The following is a 16153-nucleotide window of genomic DNA, read 5'->3' as shown; positions in this document are numbered from 1 at the left end:
TTTGTTTTTGAGATTGGACTTCCTTTCTCACTTAGACTAGAAGTGCAGCACCATCTAGGTTTTGGCGGGGTATATACACGCCTATATTTATATGTACGCATAAAGTCTCACCTTTTTTCCTCCAATCTCTTTAGAAACCACTTGTTATTTTTGACTTTGTGCTAGATCACTAGCAAGCTAGATTACTAGCCATTGAGGGGCAGCTAGGTGGTACAGTGAATAGAGCACCAGCCCTGGAGTCAGGAGGGCCTGAGTTCAAATCTGACCTCAGACACTTAATAATTACCTAGCTGTGTGGCTGTGGGCAAGTCACTTAACCCCACTGCCTTACAAAAACCTAAAAAGAAAAATAACAATTGATCTAATTTTCTCTCGTTCATAATATACATATGATATACAGAGAATCTTATCAATCCATGGAGGTAAGAGAGGCTTGTAAATATAGAGCAAAGTTAGGTTTTTGAACCCAGGTCTTCTGACTTCAAATTCAACATTTTTTTCCTATTATGCCTTCCTTAATCTGGTATATTTACATCACAGATATAAATTTATTTTCCATTAAATTAGTTTATATTAAATAATTTATCATATAATATATTATTATAGGATAACATTATATATGATGTTATCCTATAATAATAAACATATTATATTATCATATAATTATAGATGTATATCTATTATTATTATTATATGATATGATAATAAAAACTTACTACTTTTTACAGAGAAGATTTTTTCCTGTCCAAAATCCAATTTTTTTTGTCTATGACACTAAAGGAATATTTCCATTCCCAACTTCTAAATGAAAAATAGAATACCAGATTAATTGTTAATTTTTTCCATTCCCCCAAATTTCAGTTATGTATTTACAGCAAAAAAAAATAAAAAAAGTGTTTGCAGAGTTTTCAGTTTGTCTTCTGTGTATTCATGAAAATTAAATGCCATTTTCATCACATTACTTTATATCTTTGGGCTCATCTTATATGCACATGTTCTTTTGCTGCAGAAAAATTAATTGGCCACTAGCCAACTGAAGTTGCTTTTTACTACATGGTCTCATTCCTTTTCACTCAGAACTTGCCAAATCAGATGTTCAACTAATTGTTGTTCAGCAATGGGAACTTTTAAAGTTGAGCTTCACAGCTAAGAGGTTTCTTTCACCAAGCAAAGAGGGCAAATCAATAGGATGCTAAGAAATGGGCTACTAATTATTTTGGGGACCACATAATCAATGTTGAAGGCTACCATACTGCAGTCATTCACTTTGAATTTGACCTATTCCCATTTCCCTTGGGGAGAAAAACAAATAAACATGAGTACTGGGGTTATGAAAAGGACTCAAGCAACAAAAGTCCTTTTTATTTTAAAGAAGATGGATTTGACTATGTGAATTGTCAAGAACAGGACTGTCTAAACTTACTTTTAAAAGTCTTTATTGAAGAAATAGATAATATATTTTGATTTACTATTTTAGTGAGAGCTCTGCGGTAGCTCTGTTTCATTTACTAAAGCATTTAGTAAACCTACAGGCAGGCCATATAAAATTGCCCTGCCTACTCTATGCCAGCTGGCCACAGGTTTGGCCAGCCCTAATATAAAACAATATATCCTCTTTTTTTAAAAAAGAAGAAACTGATACTTGACTATGATTATAGAACTTGTTTGTGACATAGTAGTCTCCTTACTGCAAGATCCAATCCTCACAAAGATTAGAAAAAAATAGAAAAATAGGCAGTGTTGTACAGAAGAGAGATCACTGAATTTAGAATCAGGAGACTTGAAACTATTACTCCCTGTGACTTTGGTTAAGTCATTTAATTATTCTGGGCATTAATTTCCTCAATGGTTAAAAAAAGTAAAGAGATTTGTATTAAATCCCTTCTAATATCCTTCAGAGTTCTAAATCTATTATCCTATAATAAAGTTAGTATTTAAACCAATCTAAGCTTGTGATTTTCCCAGGACAGTATAACTAGAAAAATTTTTCAATGCATCTTGTGATGTGATGGGAAGTTTTGCAGAAGTAAAGTATGGCACCATGTATTATAAAGGGTCAAATTAAAACTTGATCTGGTGAATCCAGAAAACACAATAGAATTATTCTTTCTTTTATGAATAGCTTTTGAATTGAGGAATAAAGCTAGCTTACATGTATATGATGCTTTGGGGTTAACAAAGTTATGTATGTGTGTGTGAATACATATACATATGTATGTGTGTGTATATATATATATGTATATATATAAACACATGCCTATATGCATAAAGTTATTTATTTATTTACAAAATTTATATATAATATGTAAATACATACCTATATAAAGTTATTTATTTACAAGGTTAAATATATATGTGTATATGTGTGTATATATATATTTACAAAGTTATATGGGTGTGCCTATGCTTTGGGCACCTAGGTGAATGAATCAAGTGTCAGACCTCACCTCTTTGAGTTCAAGTCTAACCTTAGACACTTTCTAACTGTGTGACCCTGGACAAGTCACTATACCCTATTTGCATCAGTTTCTTCATCTATAAAATGAACTGGACAAGAAATGGCATCTTTGGAAATCCAGCATCCTTGCCAAAAAAAGCTCCAATGGGGTAATGAAGAGTTTGACATAACTGAAAAATGACTCATTTAACACAACTAATTCTGTATTAACTCATTTAAGTTTTGCATCATCCTTAGGATATAGATGTCATTTTTATCATCATTTTGTAGATATTAAAGCTGAGTCCCAGAAGTGGTAAGTGACTTGCCTGGGATTATGTCACATTTAGAAAATGTGGTTAGATTTGGTCTTAGATTAAGTCTTCCTGACTCCACCTCCAGTATTTTTATCTTTTGGACCATGCTATCTCCAGAAGGCCTTTACAATCAACCTCTGCATTTTATCATATGAGTTTTGGGTCCCATTCCCCCTCCTGTACAGTGAGAAGAGGACCAGCTCTGGAGTCAAAAGGCTTTTGTCGCATTCCCTACTCTTACTTTTACTATCTGTATCTTCATATGCAAGACACTTAAACATCCTGGGTCCCAGTTTCTTCATTTGTAAAATGAAGGAGCTACAGTAGATAGCTTTAAAAATATATATTCCAACCCTAGGTCCTATAATTCTGGGACCCTATGTTTTATTAATTATCCTAACATGAATTAAAAGCAAAGATCCCAGTGCCATGCTTCCCTATGAGTAAGTCTTCCTTAAAGCTTATCTCATCTCTTAGTCAAGGCATTACTAAATATGAATCTAGTTAGAATTAGGGGGGATATGAGGAGGGGAGCATTTTTTCCCTCCCTCAACTGTTTCAAAGTAAAATGTGTGCTTCACTCATCTAGGTATTTGCCTCCTACAGAATGAAGAACCCATCTTCTCCAAAGATGGCCGAAAGTTTTTCTTTGTCAGAGCCATTCCTCAGGGAGGACGTGGAAAGTTCTACCATATTGGCATGGCTTCTTCCCAGGTAACAATGCACTATTGTTGTAATGCTGTTTTGCTGAACCAATACTCTTCATAATGATTGGATATGAATAAGGAACTTGACTCCCTTATTTAACTTGGAAAATACCATCATTTCTTACCCAAGTTTCCTTATAAGAAGATGGACTGGGGCGGCTAGGTAGCACAGTGGATAGAGCACCGGCCCTGGAGTCAGGAGTACCTGAGTCCAAATCCGGCCTCAGACACTTAATAACTACCTAGGCCTTGAGAAAGCCACTTAACCCCATTTGCCTTGCAAAAATGTAAAAAATAAAAAAAAAAAGGAGAACGAGGAGGAAGATGATGGATTAAGGCCTTTGTACTGGACATCCCATATCTAAAAAGGACAGTGGGTATCAGTTTCCCTTAAAATTTCATCTTACATGAAGCTCAAGTAAAATTCTAGAATAATTAGCAAAAATAATGGAATTGAAATTTTCATTTGTAAAATTTCATTCAGTGAATTTTGTGCCTAACTCAATAAACTCATAAATTTGCATCCATTCCATATTTGGTGAGGTCAGATATGTTTTTCTGCCCTTCCTTCATCTCTTAGGATCTACCATCTCCTATCCCATATATTAAATCCCTAAAGGTTTGTTGGAATTTTTTCCCTTCACTTACCTCTCCCTTTTGAAGTGGCCTTAAGATTTATGAAGTTGTTTACAACCATTATCTCAGGGGACAACAGTCCTATGAGATAGATACTTAGACTTTATTATCCCCAGTTTACAGGTGAAAAAACCATAAAATGTTCACATCCACACTCTCTCTATCATACTTTTTTAACAATTTATTTGAAAGTCTCCCTGTCTGGCAACTGAAAGTGATGATGCAAAAGGTGGAGAAGCATTGTGGGAACTTCTGTACATTTGAAGTATGTATGGATAGATTAGTAGATAGATAGAAATTAGAGGATAGAGGATGAGAGAGACAAAGAGGGACATAGGTAGATATTGATATAGCTATATGCAAACATAATATACATTAAACAAATCTATAATATGATGTGGCATATATTCATTTATCAGTATGCCACATATATATGCACACATACATGAATAACAACATTATGTTTTATTTATGTCTGTTGTTATTCATGTATGTGTGCATATATATATGCACACATACACACACATGTTATAAGTCTGGTATATTGCTTGGAAATTCCCTGGAATAGAATATTCCAGACTCCCCCAAATAAAGGGTCCAACATGATACTAAAGAAAGAGTCTGGGGAACTTCAGATTGATTATATAAGTTATTTATTAAAGTGGGATGCTTACATTGAGGCAATCTGGGACAACAGCTAAACAATATATTGAATCCCTTGTGAAGACCCCCCCAAAAAAAAACCCTCCATGATACTTATAAAATCAGACAAAGGAGGAGGATTCATAGAGTATGTTAGAGTGGATTGGTTGATATTTGGGGGGTTATTCTGCTCAGAACTGAGCTCAGGTTCCTGATATCTGGGTGCCCTATCAGTGCTGAAATCCAGGGCATGCAAGACTATGGAATGACCATCATATACTGATCCTGGTCAGTGTGCTTTCTTTTAATTTACAGTAATCTTGGTTTTTAACATTTATGACTTTCACTGATTGGACTCTTCCACTGGTAACTGTGTCCTTAGTGTTATTATTTTGACTTTCAACAGTAGGGACTTTTGCTAGGAAACCTACATTATTCATGACTTTTACTGCTTTAGGAAACCACATTATGTATTTTACTAGTAGGGACCCCACATATGTGTATCTATGTTCACATATATATATATATATGTATATATATATGTGTGTGTGTGTGTGTGTGTGTGTGTGTGTGCATATTTATACATATAGGAGGAGAATCATGGTCACATGTATTTTTAAGGAGAACTCTAGGAAAACTGAAATTCATTACAAAGATATAACCATTTTGCAAAAATCTTTCTAAAACTCCTTTTGAGAATTATTTCCCCATACTGGTAAAAAAAAATTCTGTTAAATATTCCAATTGGCATCAAATCTTCACACTTTCAAGGTGGATTTGTTTTTTTTTAAGAGTCATATCAGTTATATAAGGTTGGTACTAAAGTTCTTACTCCAAAACAAGATATATATCCATAAAATAATGGAACTGTTTTCTTGTATGCATCAAAATCTTGCTTGGCAAGAATAAAGTTTCATTAGAGGCATTCAAGACATGGTCTGAAACATGGCAATAGTGCTGTGGCAGTTGTCTAATATCTAATATTGTGACTACTCCGAAAGGGAGGATATTTCTAGGGCATACAGGAGGATTCAAGTAACATGACAGAGTGGCAAAATCACTAGATTTGGAATTCAGCGAACTTTTCTTGAGTCCTGGTTTAGTTATTCCCCACTGTGTGACTTCAAGCTAGCTATTTAAAGTCTCTGAGCTTACCCTACCTTTAAAACTCTCATTCTTCATCTTTAAAAAAAAATGAAAAATATCTCTCAGAGGGCTATTTTGAAAATAAACTGGGATATCATTTTTAAAAGCTTTATAAACTGCAGGGACGGTTAGGTGGCACAGAGCACCAGCCCTGGAGTCAGGAGTACCTGAGTTCAAATCCAGCCTGAGACACTTAATAATTACCTTGCTTGAGCAAGTCACTTAACCCCATTGGCTTGCAAAAAAAAAAAAAAAAAACCCTAAAAATAAAATTTTTAAAAAAACTTTATAAATGGCAAAGCACTGTATAAATGAAATATTTATTGTAATTCCATAATACATGTCCATCATATTTTTTTCAACAGTCAACAGTCATTTTTTTAAACACTTATGTGGCAATGTACTAAGTGCTAAGATACAAAGAGATGCAGAAACATTGTCTCTGCCCTCAACAAGCTCACATTCAAATGGGAAAGATAACATAAACTGCAGATTTATATACAACTTATGCAGAATAGATAGGGATCTCAGAGAAAGGACATGGGAGTTCCTACACACTAGGAAAACTCTTTTACAAAAGGCTGGATTTGCTCTATCTTTTCAGTAAGCCAAGAGGTATCTTTTTATTGTCCTCTTCCATCCTTCCCTCTGTATCTCAAGACATTGTTTACTCTTATATTTACCATGCAGTTCCTTAATTGGTGTCCTCTATAAAACTTCATCTCTGAACTTACCAAATTCTTAATCATCATGAATTTATTGAGAATTTATTATGTTTCCAGATATGCACTGGAGATGATGCAAGAGAATTATAAGAAGTTTCCACCATTAAGGAACTAATACATTCTTTGGGGGAGAGAGGAGACCCACATTGAATGATTACATATAAGCATGTAATAGCATATAACTAACTGCTTAGGTGGTGGTAAAGAAAGAGACAACTCTGAGTAGAGTGATTAAGGAAAGTTTACAGGATGTATGTAGCATGTAAGTTGAGCCTTGGGGGTTGAGCAAGATTGTGGTAAATACCAAAGACGTGAGGGAATAGTATTAATAAAGAATCAGACATCCCAATTCCAAGGTCTGAATTATTAGGGCAACACAGTGGTACTGGAGTCTTTAAGACTTGAGTTCAAATTCTATCTGTAAGACCTGGTACAAATCACTTAGCCCTGCTTGCTTCAGTTTCCTTAACTGTAAAATGAGTTGAGAAGGAATATGTAAGGACTGTGAAGGAATAATAAACCATTCCAGTGTCCTTGCCAAGACAACTTCAAATGTAGTCATAAAAAGTTGGACACAACTGAAAACAACTCAACAATAAATTAGAGCCAGAATATGTCATCTTGCCCACCCCCCCTTATTATATAGTTTAAGGAGACGGAGGCCTGTCAATATTTGCCTAGAAAGGACTTGAACCAGACCTCTTTATTCTCTCTTCTTTGACTATACTATGATTCAAGCTCCAAACCATTTCTTATTCTTTTTTATTGTCCCACTTTGCCTACTTAGCGTACAGTCCAACAGATTAGTAGGCCCTCAATAAATACTTGTTCTTTGTGAAATGTTCCCTTCCCCAGGTCCACTGATTCTCTTGCCCCCTTCAGGAATCAGTCCCAAATTGACCTCCTTGCTTTTTATTTTTTTCTATCTACATAGTAGATAGAAATTTGCAGGGTTCTTTTTATTTTTTTCTATCTACATAGTAGATAGAAATAGGGAAACCAAGGCAGTAGGCTTAAGTGGCTTGCCCACGGTCACACAGCTAGGTAATTATTGAGTGTCTGAGGTCAGATTTGAACTCAGGTGCTCCTGACTCCAGGGCAGGTGCTCTATCCATTGTACCACCTAGCTGCCCCACTTTCTTTCTTTGAAAAAAAATATTTTTTGCCATAAACTTAACAATCATTGACAAAAACATTATAATGTTTAAAACTTCGTGTGCAACTGAATTTTCTATCTTTTTAAATCTACATTAAATTTAACAGTGTAGAAACAAAACTGCCCTGTTCATATTCCCTTCTGGACTTTTCATTTTCTTCTATATTGATGCTCTTGTCTTTCATTTCCTATCTTTGTTTTTAATACTTATTCCTACCCCTGGCACACATTCATTTGTGCTCTCCCTCTCTCCTTGCCTCCTTTTCCCCTTCTCTTTTTGTATTCCTTTCTCCCTCCCTATTTCTACCTCCCTCCTTCTGACTGTGCTTTTCTTTCTATGCTTCTCTCACCCTCTTTTCCACTTTCTTCCTGACTTCCACTCTGGAAATCCCAAGGTCTTTGTCTTTGCCCCATCCACCTAATTTAATTATTGGCAGCACCAAACCTGATTCCCAAAGCTCCTGTCTCCCAGAACAGCTTGCCTATAACTCTGCACCTCATTGCCTCTACAGCCCGCTTCAAATCACTGAGGAAAACATCTTTCCTGTCAAGCTTGTCTCTTCTCTCTCCTTCTGTGGTGATTTATGATTGCAATTACACTATTTAACTCTGTAAGGCATTTAGAAAGAAATGGCTCGTATGAAAGCTGCAACACTCAATAATGTTATATTGAACTACTGTGATACCTACTGGAAGAGAATACCAAGAGAAAGTCTCCCACTTTCTCTTCCTCCCACCTTTTCTCTCTCCTTCCTTTTTTCCCTTTTCTCCCACTGGATATCATCAACCAATCAAACTACATTTGTATATTAGGTCCTAATTTTGGCCAAGGTTAAGACCCCACTTACAGTATTCAGTATACAAGACACATAAGACATATGAATGGACAGTAAGCACTATAGAAATTTGGAGGAGGAAGAGGTCTCTGTCTCCATGATCCTTTCATAGTCCTCTAACTGAGGGTAGGAAGATGATCAGGGAAGACTTCAAGGACATGTTACACTCTGAACAACATATAAGATACTCCTAAGTGAAAAGATAGAATGAGGACACTCTATCCACAGAGAGAAGCCATGTTTCCACTGAGTTAGAATACAATATACAAAAGTGTAAAAGTAATAGTCCCCACTATGTTTCTTTCCAGTAACAAGGTCATCTTCTTGTTTGTGTATTATAGCCCAATAGCAGCAATGATAACCTCCAGTCCATCACCTCAGGGAACTGGGATGTGACCAAGATTCTGGCCTATGATGAGAAGAGAAACAAAATGTAAGTAAAACGGCAGAAACTGGATCTTACAAATTCTTTCAGCATTTATGTTCTTGCCTCAAAGGTTAATGAAGATACATGGAATGCCTTTAAATCATGCTATACCCAATTACTTTCAGGCTCACAGAATATGAAACCTAAGGCATCTTTTTCATTCCCAAAATAACATTAACTCATAGAAACTCAAAGGCATTTTGTGGAGAATTAGGTCTTGGTTCCTTAATCTTCAGTGTTTTAACTCCAACTTATCAACACATGTTGTTTTTTGTATCAATACACTACCAAAGGCATGGTTTCTGCAAATTGAATCTTAGGCAAAAATCAATCATTTAGTCAGTAAGGTTTTATTACATGCTAGGTACCATGGGGAAAATAGGATATAAAGAATGGTATCTACCTCTAAGGATCGTTGCAAGCATCAAAGGGAATCTCCATTCTAACTCTTGCAGGGTTCTTTTCAGCTATCTCCAGGAATCTAAATACCATATAGAAATTTTATACCAGTCCTATCCCCAAAACATATACATACATACATACATACATACATACATACATATACAACACATAAATTGTAGATAGAATTGGCACTTTTGTATTGTTCAGGGAAAGTATTCAGTTATCCCATCCACATCACAACTTTCATCACTGTGGTTTCAATATGTTGCAGGTTGGCATAAGGAATTAAATGGAAATTTGAGGGAAGAGGGGAGTTTTGCAGAAGCCACAGATTATACACAAGGGCCAGTAGGCAGCACAGGGTCTATGACCCAACACTTAATGCAAATTTTACTATATAAGGTACTGTAAGTATTTTATAAAAGAAAAAGAAAAAAATTCAGACTTCTTTGGTACAAAGCATAGGACAAAAAATTTTACACAGACTTTACATATTGCAGGGGCACCATGGCCCTAAACTTCACAATGTAATAGGTAAAACTGCAGTCTGTGAAAATAAAAACATTTTGGTAGGCATTGACCAATTTCTCCATGGTCCTTTCATACTCCTCTAAAAATGGCATTATAGTTCTCATAATGATACTGCAAGTGCCATTGTTTGAAATCATAAAATTGTTCCTTTTCTGAGGAAGGTTAAAAAAAATGTCTTCTAACAAAAAGGCTAATGGCTTTTTGTTATTAGGATAAATCTTTGAGGTGCAGGATTGAGACTCTCAGAGGCTTTGTATGGTTGCACAAGTCATGTTCACACATAACTATTTTCTCCATTCAAAATGTTGCGGATTGTATAAAGACCTTTCTGAAACCTAGGCATTCCAAAACCCCAAGGCCATCTCTGAGACAAAATATAATGGGTGAAACTTGATCCCTGTTCCTCTTCTCTTCTTTATGTGCCCCTTCCCTCTAGAGCCTTCATACTCTCTACAAGGGCTTAGTCCCCACTGAGTTACACTACCAGGTTCTTTCCCTTCTGGACAGTATCTGTTTTAGGGACCTACCAATTCCTTCCTATTTAAAGGGGTTTAAATTATCTTAATCATGGTGCAATATAAGAAAGAGTTCAAAATTTAGAATTGGATCTGGATTCAATCTTAAGTCAGCTATTTACTGTACAGTCTGGTAAGTCCCTTAAATACTGTGCAATGAAGAGATTGACTTGATGATTGCTGAGATTCCCACCCACCCCTACCCCACCCCACCCCACCCCTTCCAGTTCTAAAATCCATGATCAGTTTTCTTCTGATCTTCAGCTTTTTCAATTGATTCTCCTATGAAATCATTTCCTATGGCTTCACCATCCTGATTGCCCTCCAGTGGATGAGCCCTGATTTATCCTTTCTAAAATATATTATCCATTGTTTGTCCTTCATTCTTGAAGAAGACCATGACTTCAGGGAGACATAACATGACAAGCAAGTGAATTGAATTTGAATGAGAGGGTGTTGTGCTACATCACCAGGCTCACTTTCTTCTCCAGAATCATCCAAGGTCAGATATGAATCAGGAGGACTGGAGTTGGCCTTGGATGTGAGACAATCAGGGTTAAGTGATTCACTCAGAGTCACACAGCTAATAAGGGTCAAATGTCTAAGGCTGGTCCTCCTGACACCAAAGCCAGTGCTCTATCTACTGTGACACCCAAACACCCCAACTAGAACTGCAACAGTACCATCACCTCCCTTACCCTAGATACTTTTCTATCCTTTCTAAAAGAAACCTAAGATTGTATTAACTTTTTTTGAGCTACCTTATACACACCTGGGTGTTTTTACAGCCTCTACTAGTCCTCCACCTAGAAATTTATTTTCAGATAAACTTTTTTGCCATCCCCTTTTAGTCTTCTACTTGAGAAGTTAAGTTTTGTTTAATCCATATTTGGAATTTTTAGATGAATCCTTAGTAAATTTCCTTTTATTTACTTTGACCCCACATTCCATTCTGTTGAAATATTTTAAAAACCTGAGTGTGACATCCAATATTTAATTATTCCTTCTAGCTTTTAGTCTTTCATAAATTTTATAAGCATGCTATTTATGCCTTAGTCAAAACTATTGAGATATAGATATAGATATAGATATATATCTATATATGTTGACCAAGACAAGGTCAAGGATATATCCTGGAGTACTTCACCCAAGAATCCCTATAGGAGGTGTTAATCCATTAATTATGACTTCCTTTGTTCTGGTCATTGATTCATTTTTAAATCCTTCTAACATATCCAACCAATATCTCTCTGTCTGGTCCACAAGATATGTGAGAAACATTACTTAATGATTTGCTGGAAGCCAGGTTTATTATGTGTATCATCACCAATCCTATCACAAAAAATCATTTAGTCCAGCAGGATTATTTTTGATCCACTATTGCTATTTCATCAGAACCATTGCTTCCTTTAATAATTGGCTTCTAGAAATTTATCCTGCATCAAAGGCAAATTCGCTAACCTTTTAAATGGAAGATTCTACCTTTTTTTTAGGAAATTAAGACCATTTTTGCATTTCTCTAATCTCCTGATACCTTTTCATTTCTCTTTGGTTTTTAGAAGATCATAGATTGAGATCATAGACCTCAAAAAAGATCATAACTGAATAAAACAATCAATAAATGCTTTCAGAACTCCAGGTAACAATTTATGCACAACTACCTCATTTAAGGCAGATACTACTGCCTGCTTTTTATCATCTCCTTTATTCATAAATTTAATTTCCTGGTTAATTATTCATTTCTGTATTTAGCCAGCAATTTACCATTATTATGTCATTTGATCATAACAGCCCTGTGGGTTAGGTTATATTATTATCTTTACTTAACAGATGAGGAAACTGAGGCAAAAAGGCTATGTGACTTTCTCAGGACTATACACCTCATCAATGTATATGATCACATTACCTATATCAAGGCCAGATTTACACTCACATTTTCCTGACTTCAGGCCCAATGTTTTATCCATTGTGCCACAATGTCATATGTAAATTAGTAAAAAGTTTTATTTTATCCAAAATTATGAGCCATGGCATGGAGATGTATAGGTTAACCTAGAGAGAAGAGCAAAAAAAATTTAATGCTACCCATTTCTCAAAGGTATTTATATCATAAAAGATATTCCTTTTGAATTAATAAACAATTTGCTCCCAACTTTAGAACTAGTTAATTGTGTTCCAGAAAGGAAGCTGAGAGTTCCTTATTATGATATTCTAGCATTGACCTTGCTGTCTCAGACAGAACATACTCCTTTTGAGTAGCCTTGTACAAGAACTGGAGTAGAGGGAAATAAAAAATATAGGGGTTGGATGGAACTACTTTCTCAGAAATAGAGACTTATTCTAAAATGGTTTTATTCCTGTCTAGGGTGGGAAAATATAACACCCACTCACTCCCATCATATTGTCATCTGTTATCATTAACCCAATGGCTCTGAAAAGTAATTATTTCCCTTTACTTTTTCTCTTGTCCCCAGGGTATCTTAAACAATTGTATTATCCTTAGCATTCATAGCAAGCCTTGACTTAACTGGAATCTAGCATTCCCAACATTATTCTTAAATGCCCCAGCCATTCTTTTGTATTGATCCATTTACCTGACCATGCTTTCATTTTCTCTGTCTTTTTAAAAACCTAAGTTTTTTGTTTCCTGGGTATTCACATTAGTCTCCTTAGAAAGATACTCTCTTTCATCTTCCTTGGAATCATCTCTATTAAAAGAATCTCCTTTTTGACAACATGCCATTCCTCTTGAGTCAACCTCTCATCTAAAATTTGAAACTGAACCATCCCACTTGCCCCTTATCTGAATGTCTCACATAGCGGGGCCAGTGAGCAGGAAGTTATGGATTTGGCTGGGAGGAAGGGATGGGGGTAGGGGGAGTAATCCAGGGCAGAGGAGGCAGATCTGAATTGATAGGAAAACAAGAACATAAAATCAAGACTGCAGAGCACCAGGATTCAAGGGGATGAAGCAAGCAAGTTGTCAGTAAAAGAATTGAGTTTAAGGGTAATTTGAGCAATATTAATAAATGAATTTAGGTAAATGGATCCTCCTATATTATTAAAGAGTGGGACTAAAGACTAGTGCAAATGTTTTGAAAAATAATTGCAATAAGTAATTTGAATGGCAAAAATGATACATACCTTTCAGTCTAACAATTCCATTGCTAGAATTTTATCCTAGAAATGATGATGATGTTTTGTCCGTCATTCTCAAAGAAGACCATTGAGTGAAGGGCTGCTGTGCTAAATCACCAGTCTCACTTTGTCCTCCAGAGCCATCTGAGACCAGTGACCAGACATATGAATCAGAACTGGCGGTGGCCCTGGATGGGGAGGCAATCAGGGATAAGTGATTTGCCCAAGGTTATACAGCTAGTGTCAAGTGTCTGAGGACAGATTCTAACACCTGTCCTCCTGACTCCAAGGCCAGTGCTTTATCTACTGTGCCTCCTAACTGCCCTTATCCAAGATACTTTAAAAAGGGAAAAGGAGCCTCTCTGCACACAGTCATTTTTTTACCTATAACAAAAAATAGAACAGCCTCTTTATATTATAATTGGAGAATATCTGAATAGATTGTTGTATATTAAGTAATAGAACATTATAATGTCATTCATTATAATCTGAAACATTCAAAAATAATGAGTAGGCCTACATTAAGCAAAGTATGATGGACTGAAGCATATTTCTATGTACATTGACTACAACAAAATAAAATAAGTTAGTGTAATTTTAAACCATTCTGATTATTTGTTATTAAATTTATAGTTACATTATTAATTTAAAAAGCCAGAATTTAGGAAGTTAAGGCTTTACTTCACTCATCCTTACTTCCCAAAACTTAGATCTTTTAACTGAAGTAGCTTCTACTTCTCACCCCTACAATGTTTGACATACTTAGGTAATCACAGGTAAAACTCACTAACCTTGCTGAATTTTGATTCCATATCAAATGAAATCCACTTCTCCAGAATTTGTCTGTCTTATATTCCAGGATGCTATGATCACTTCTTCTCAAGGTTCCCAGCATTTTTATTTCAGCAACTAATTCTCCCTTATTGGTTAGAATCAAGATCATATGTCAGTATCTCCTTTTTTTTCTTCTTCCATCTTTTGAATAACAAAAATCAAGGCAAGAAAGGAGATTTTTTTTAGCTTTGATTCTTTAACACAGAGCTCCAAATGATACTTGATAGAGTCTTCTATCACTGCTATGTAATAACTTTAATGTAAGCCTCATGATCTGCTTCTAAATCTCATGATTCATCTCTCCTCCTTCTGGCCAGGTAGTATATAGTATATCTTCAACACAAAGTAACTTCTATTTCTCTCTTCACTGATTCCAAATTTTTTTATTTCCTATTTCTAGCTTATTAATTTACTTGTAGCAGTATGTAAACACACACACACACACACACAAGGGTCCCTTCCAAATTTCAAAATTCTGTGATTCTCTAATACATGCAAAGTGAAATTTATTTATCTGCACTATGATCTCTGGTTATTTGGGGTTTGGATCTAACATTGCATTTAAGAATACAGATATTTGAGAATGGAAATTATTAATATCCCCTCTCCTTGAAAGTTGTCACCTGGGAGTTATTCTCCATTTTAATTTTCCTACTATGTCATTTCTGCTACTCCCCCTCTCTTCAGTTTAAAGGTCTTTTCTTGAACAAATTTCAAGGGACTCAGGAGTAATTTTTGAGATCAGAAGTCTTGCTGACCATGTGACAAAGAAACATCATTATTCACCTCTGATATTCTGAGTACCTTTTGAGCAACTCCAAGTACAGACTTGTCCTTAGGACTCCATGGACCCACAATACAAATAAAACACACAGGGAAAGCTACCCCCTACAAACCACACCTACTGTTCAACCACAGAGTTCTCACCTATCTCTTTTGCTTGGCCTCCTTCCAAAATAGAATGCTTTGCAACTATAGTATAAGATGACAGGCCACCATGATTGTGGTAAAGACAACAGTGCAACTTCTTCCTAACTGTAGAATTATCTGAGAATGAAGTAACTGGTCATCAGGCACCTTGATTGAGAAGATAGCCATCTCTATGCTCTATGAACCATTTCACCTCTTGCCTAAGCTCCCCAAGAAAAGAAACTTATATATGACCACAATGAATTTGGATAATAATAGTAGTTATCATTGATATGGTTCTTTCAAGTCTTACAAAGTGCTTAACACATAGTATGTAGTTTGATCTTGACAACAACTCTGGAAGGTAGGTGATTTTTTTATTGCCATTTCACAGATTAGGAAACTGCAGCTGAGAAAGGTGAAGCAAACTTGCCCATGATCATACAAGTAGTGTTTTAAGAGAATTTAAACTATAGGATTTTAATTTTTATTGTACCCTACTTATTTTAGTTTCTTGTAAACCTAGCATAAATAACCTTATTGGAGTCCAGTTGAGGGGCACAAAGAAAAGTTTACTAACAATCGTTGGGTTAGTTCCAGTGAGCAAATTTCAGCTTTCATTTTTTTATGCTACCTGGAAGATGTCCAGGCCTGAGATGATTGCCACTTCTCCCACGTAGTCCAATTTAGTTCAAATCAAGATAATAATAGTTGTATGTCTGCCCTAAAAGACACATTAAATAAAACATGCAATTAAATATTTCCACTTTCCTGGAACAATTAGCATATAGAAAG

At 35.6% G+C, this 16153-nt stretch overlaps 1 protein-coding gene across 1 annotated transcript in view; it reads left to right on the top strand.

Moving 5' to 3' along the window:
- Positions 1 to 16153, top strand: part of DPP6 (dipeptidyl peptidase like 6) — a 1027554-nt gene that overhangs the window by 878644 nt on the left and 132757 nt on the right. The window contains exons 12-13 of the mRNA XM_074195237.1: positions 3344 to 3468; positions 8944 to 9035. Coding sequence (XP_074051338.1) covers positions 3344 to 3468; positions 8944 to 9035 — 217 coding nt within the window. The remainder of the gene's footprint in view (positions 1 to 3343; positions 3469 to 8943; positions 9036 to 16153) is intronic.

This window comes from Macrotis lagotis, chromosome 7, assembly GCF_037893015.1.
Source record: "Macrotis lagotis isolate mMagLag1 chromosome 7, bilby.v1.9.chrom.fasta, whole genome shotgun sequence".
Classification (NCBI taxonomy): Eukaryota; Metazoa; Chordata; class Mammalia; order Peramelemorphia; family Peramelidae; genus Macrotis; species Macrotis lagotis.
This window is presented reverse-complemented; position numbering and strand designations above follow the sequence as displayed.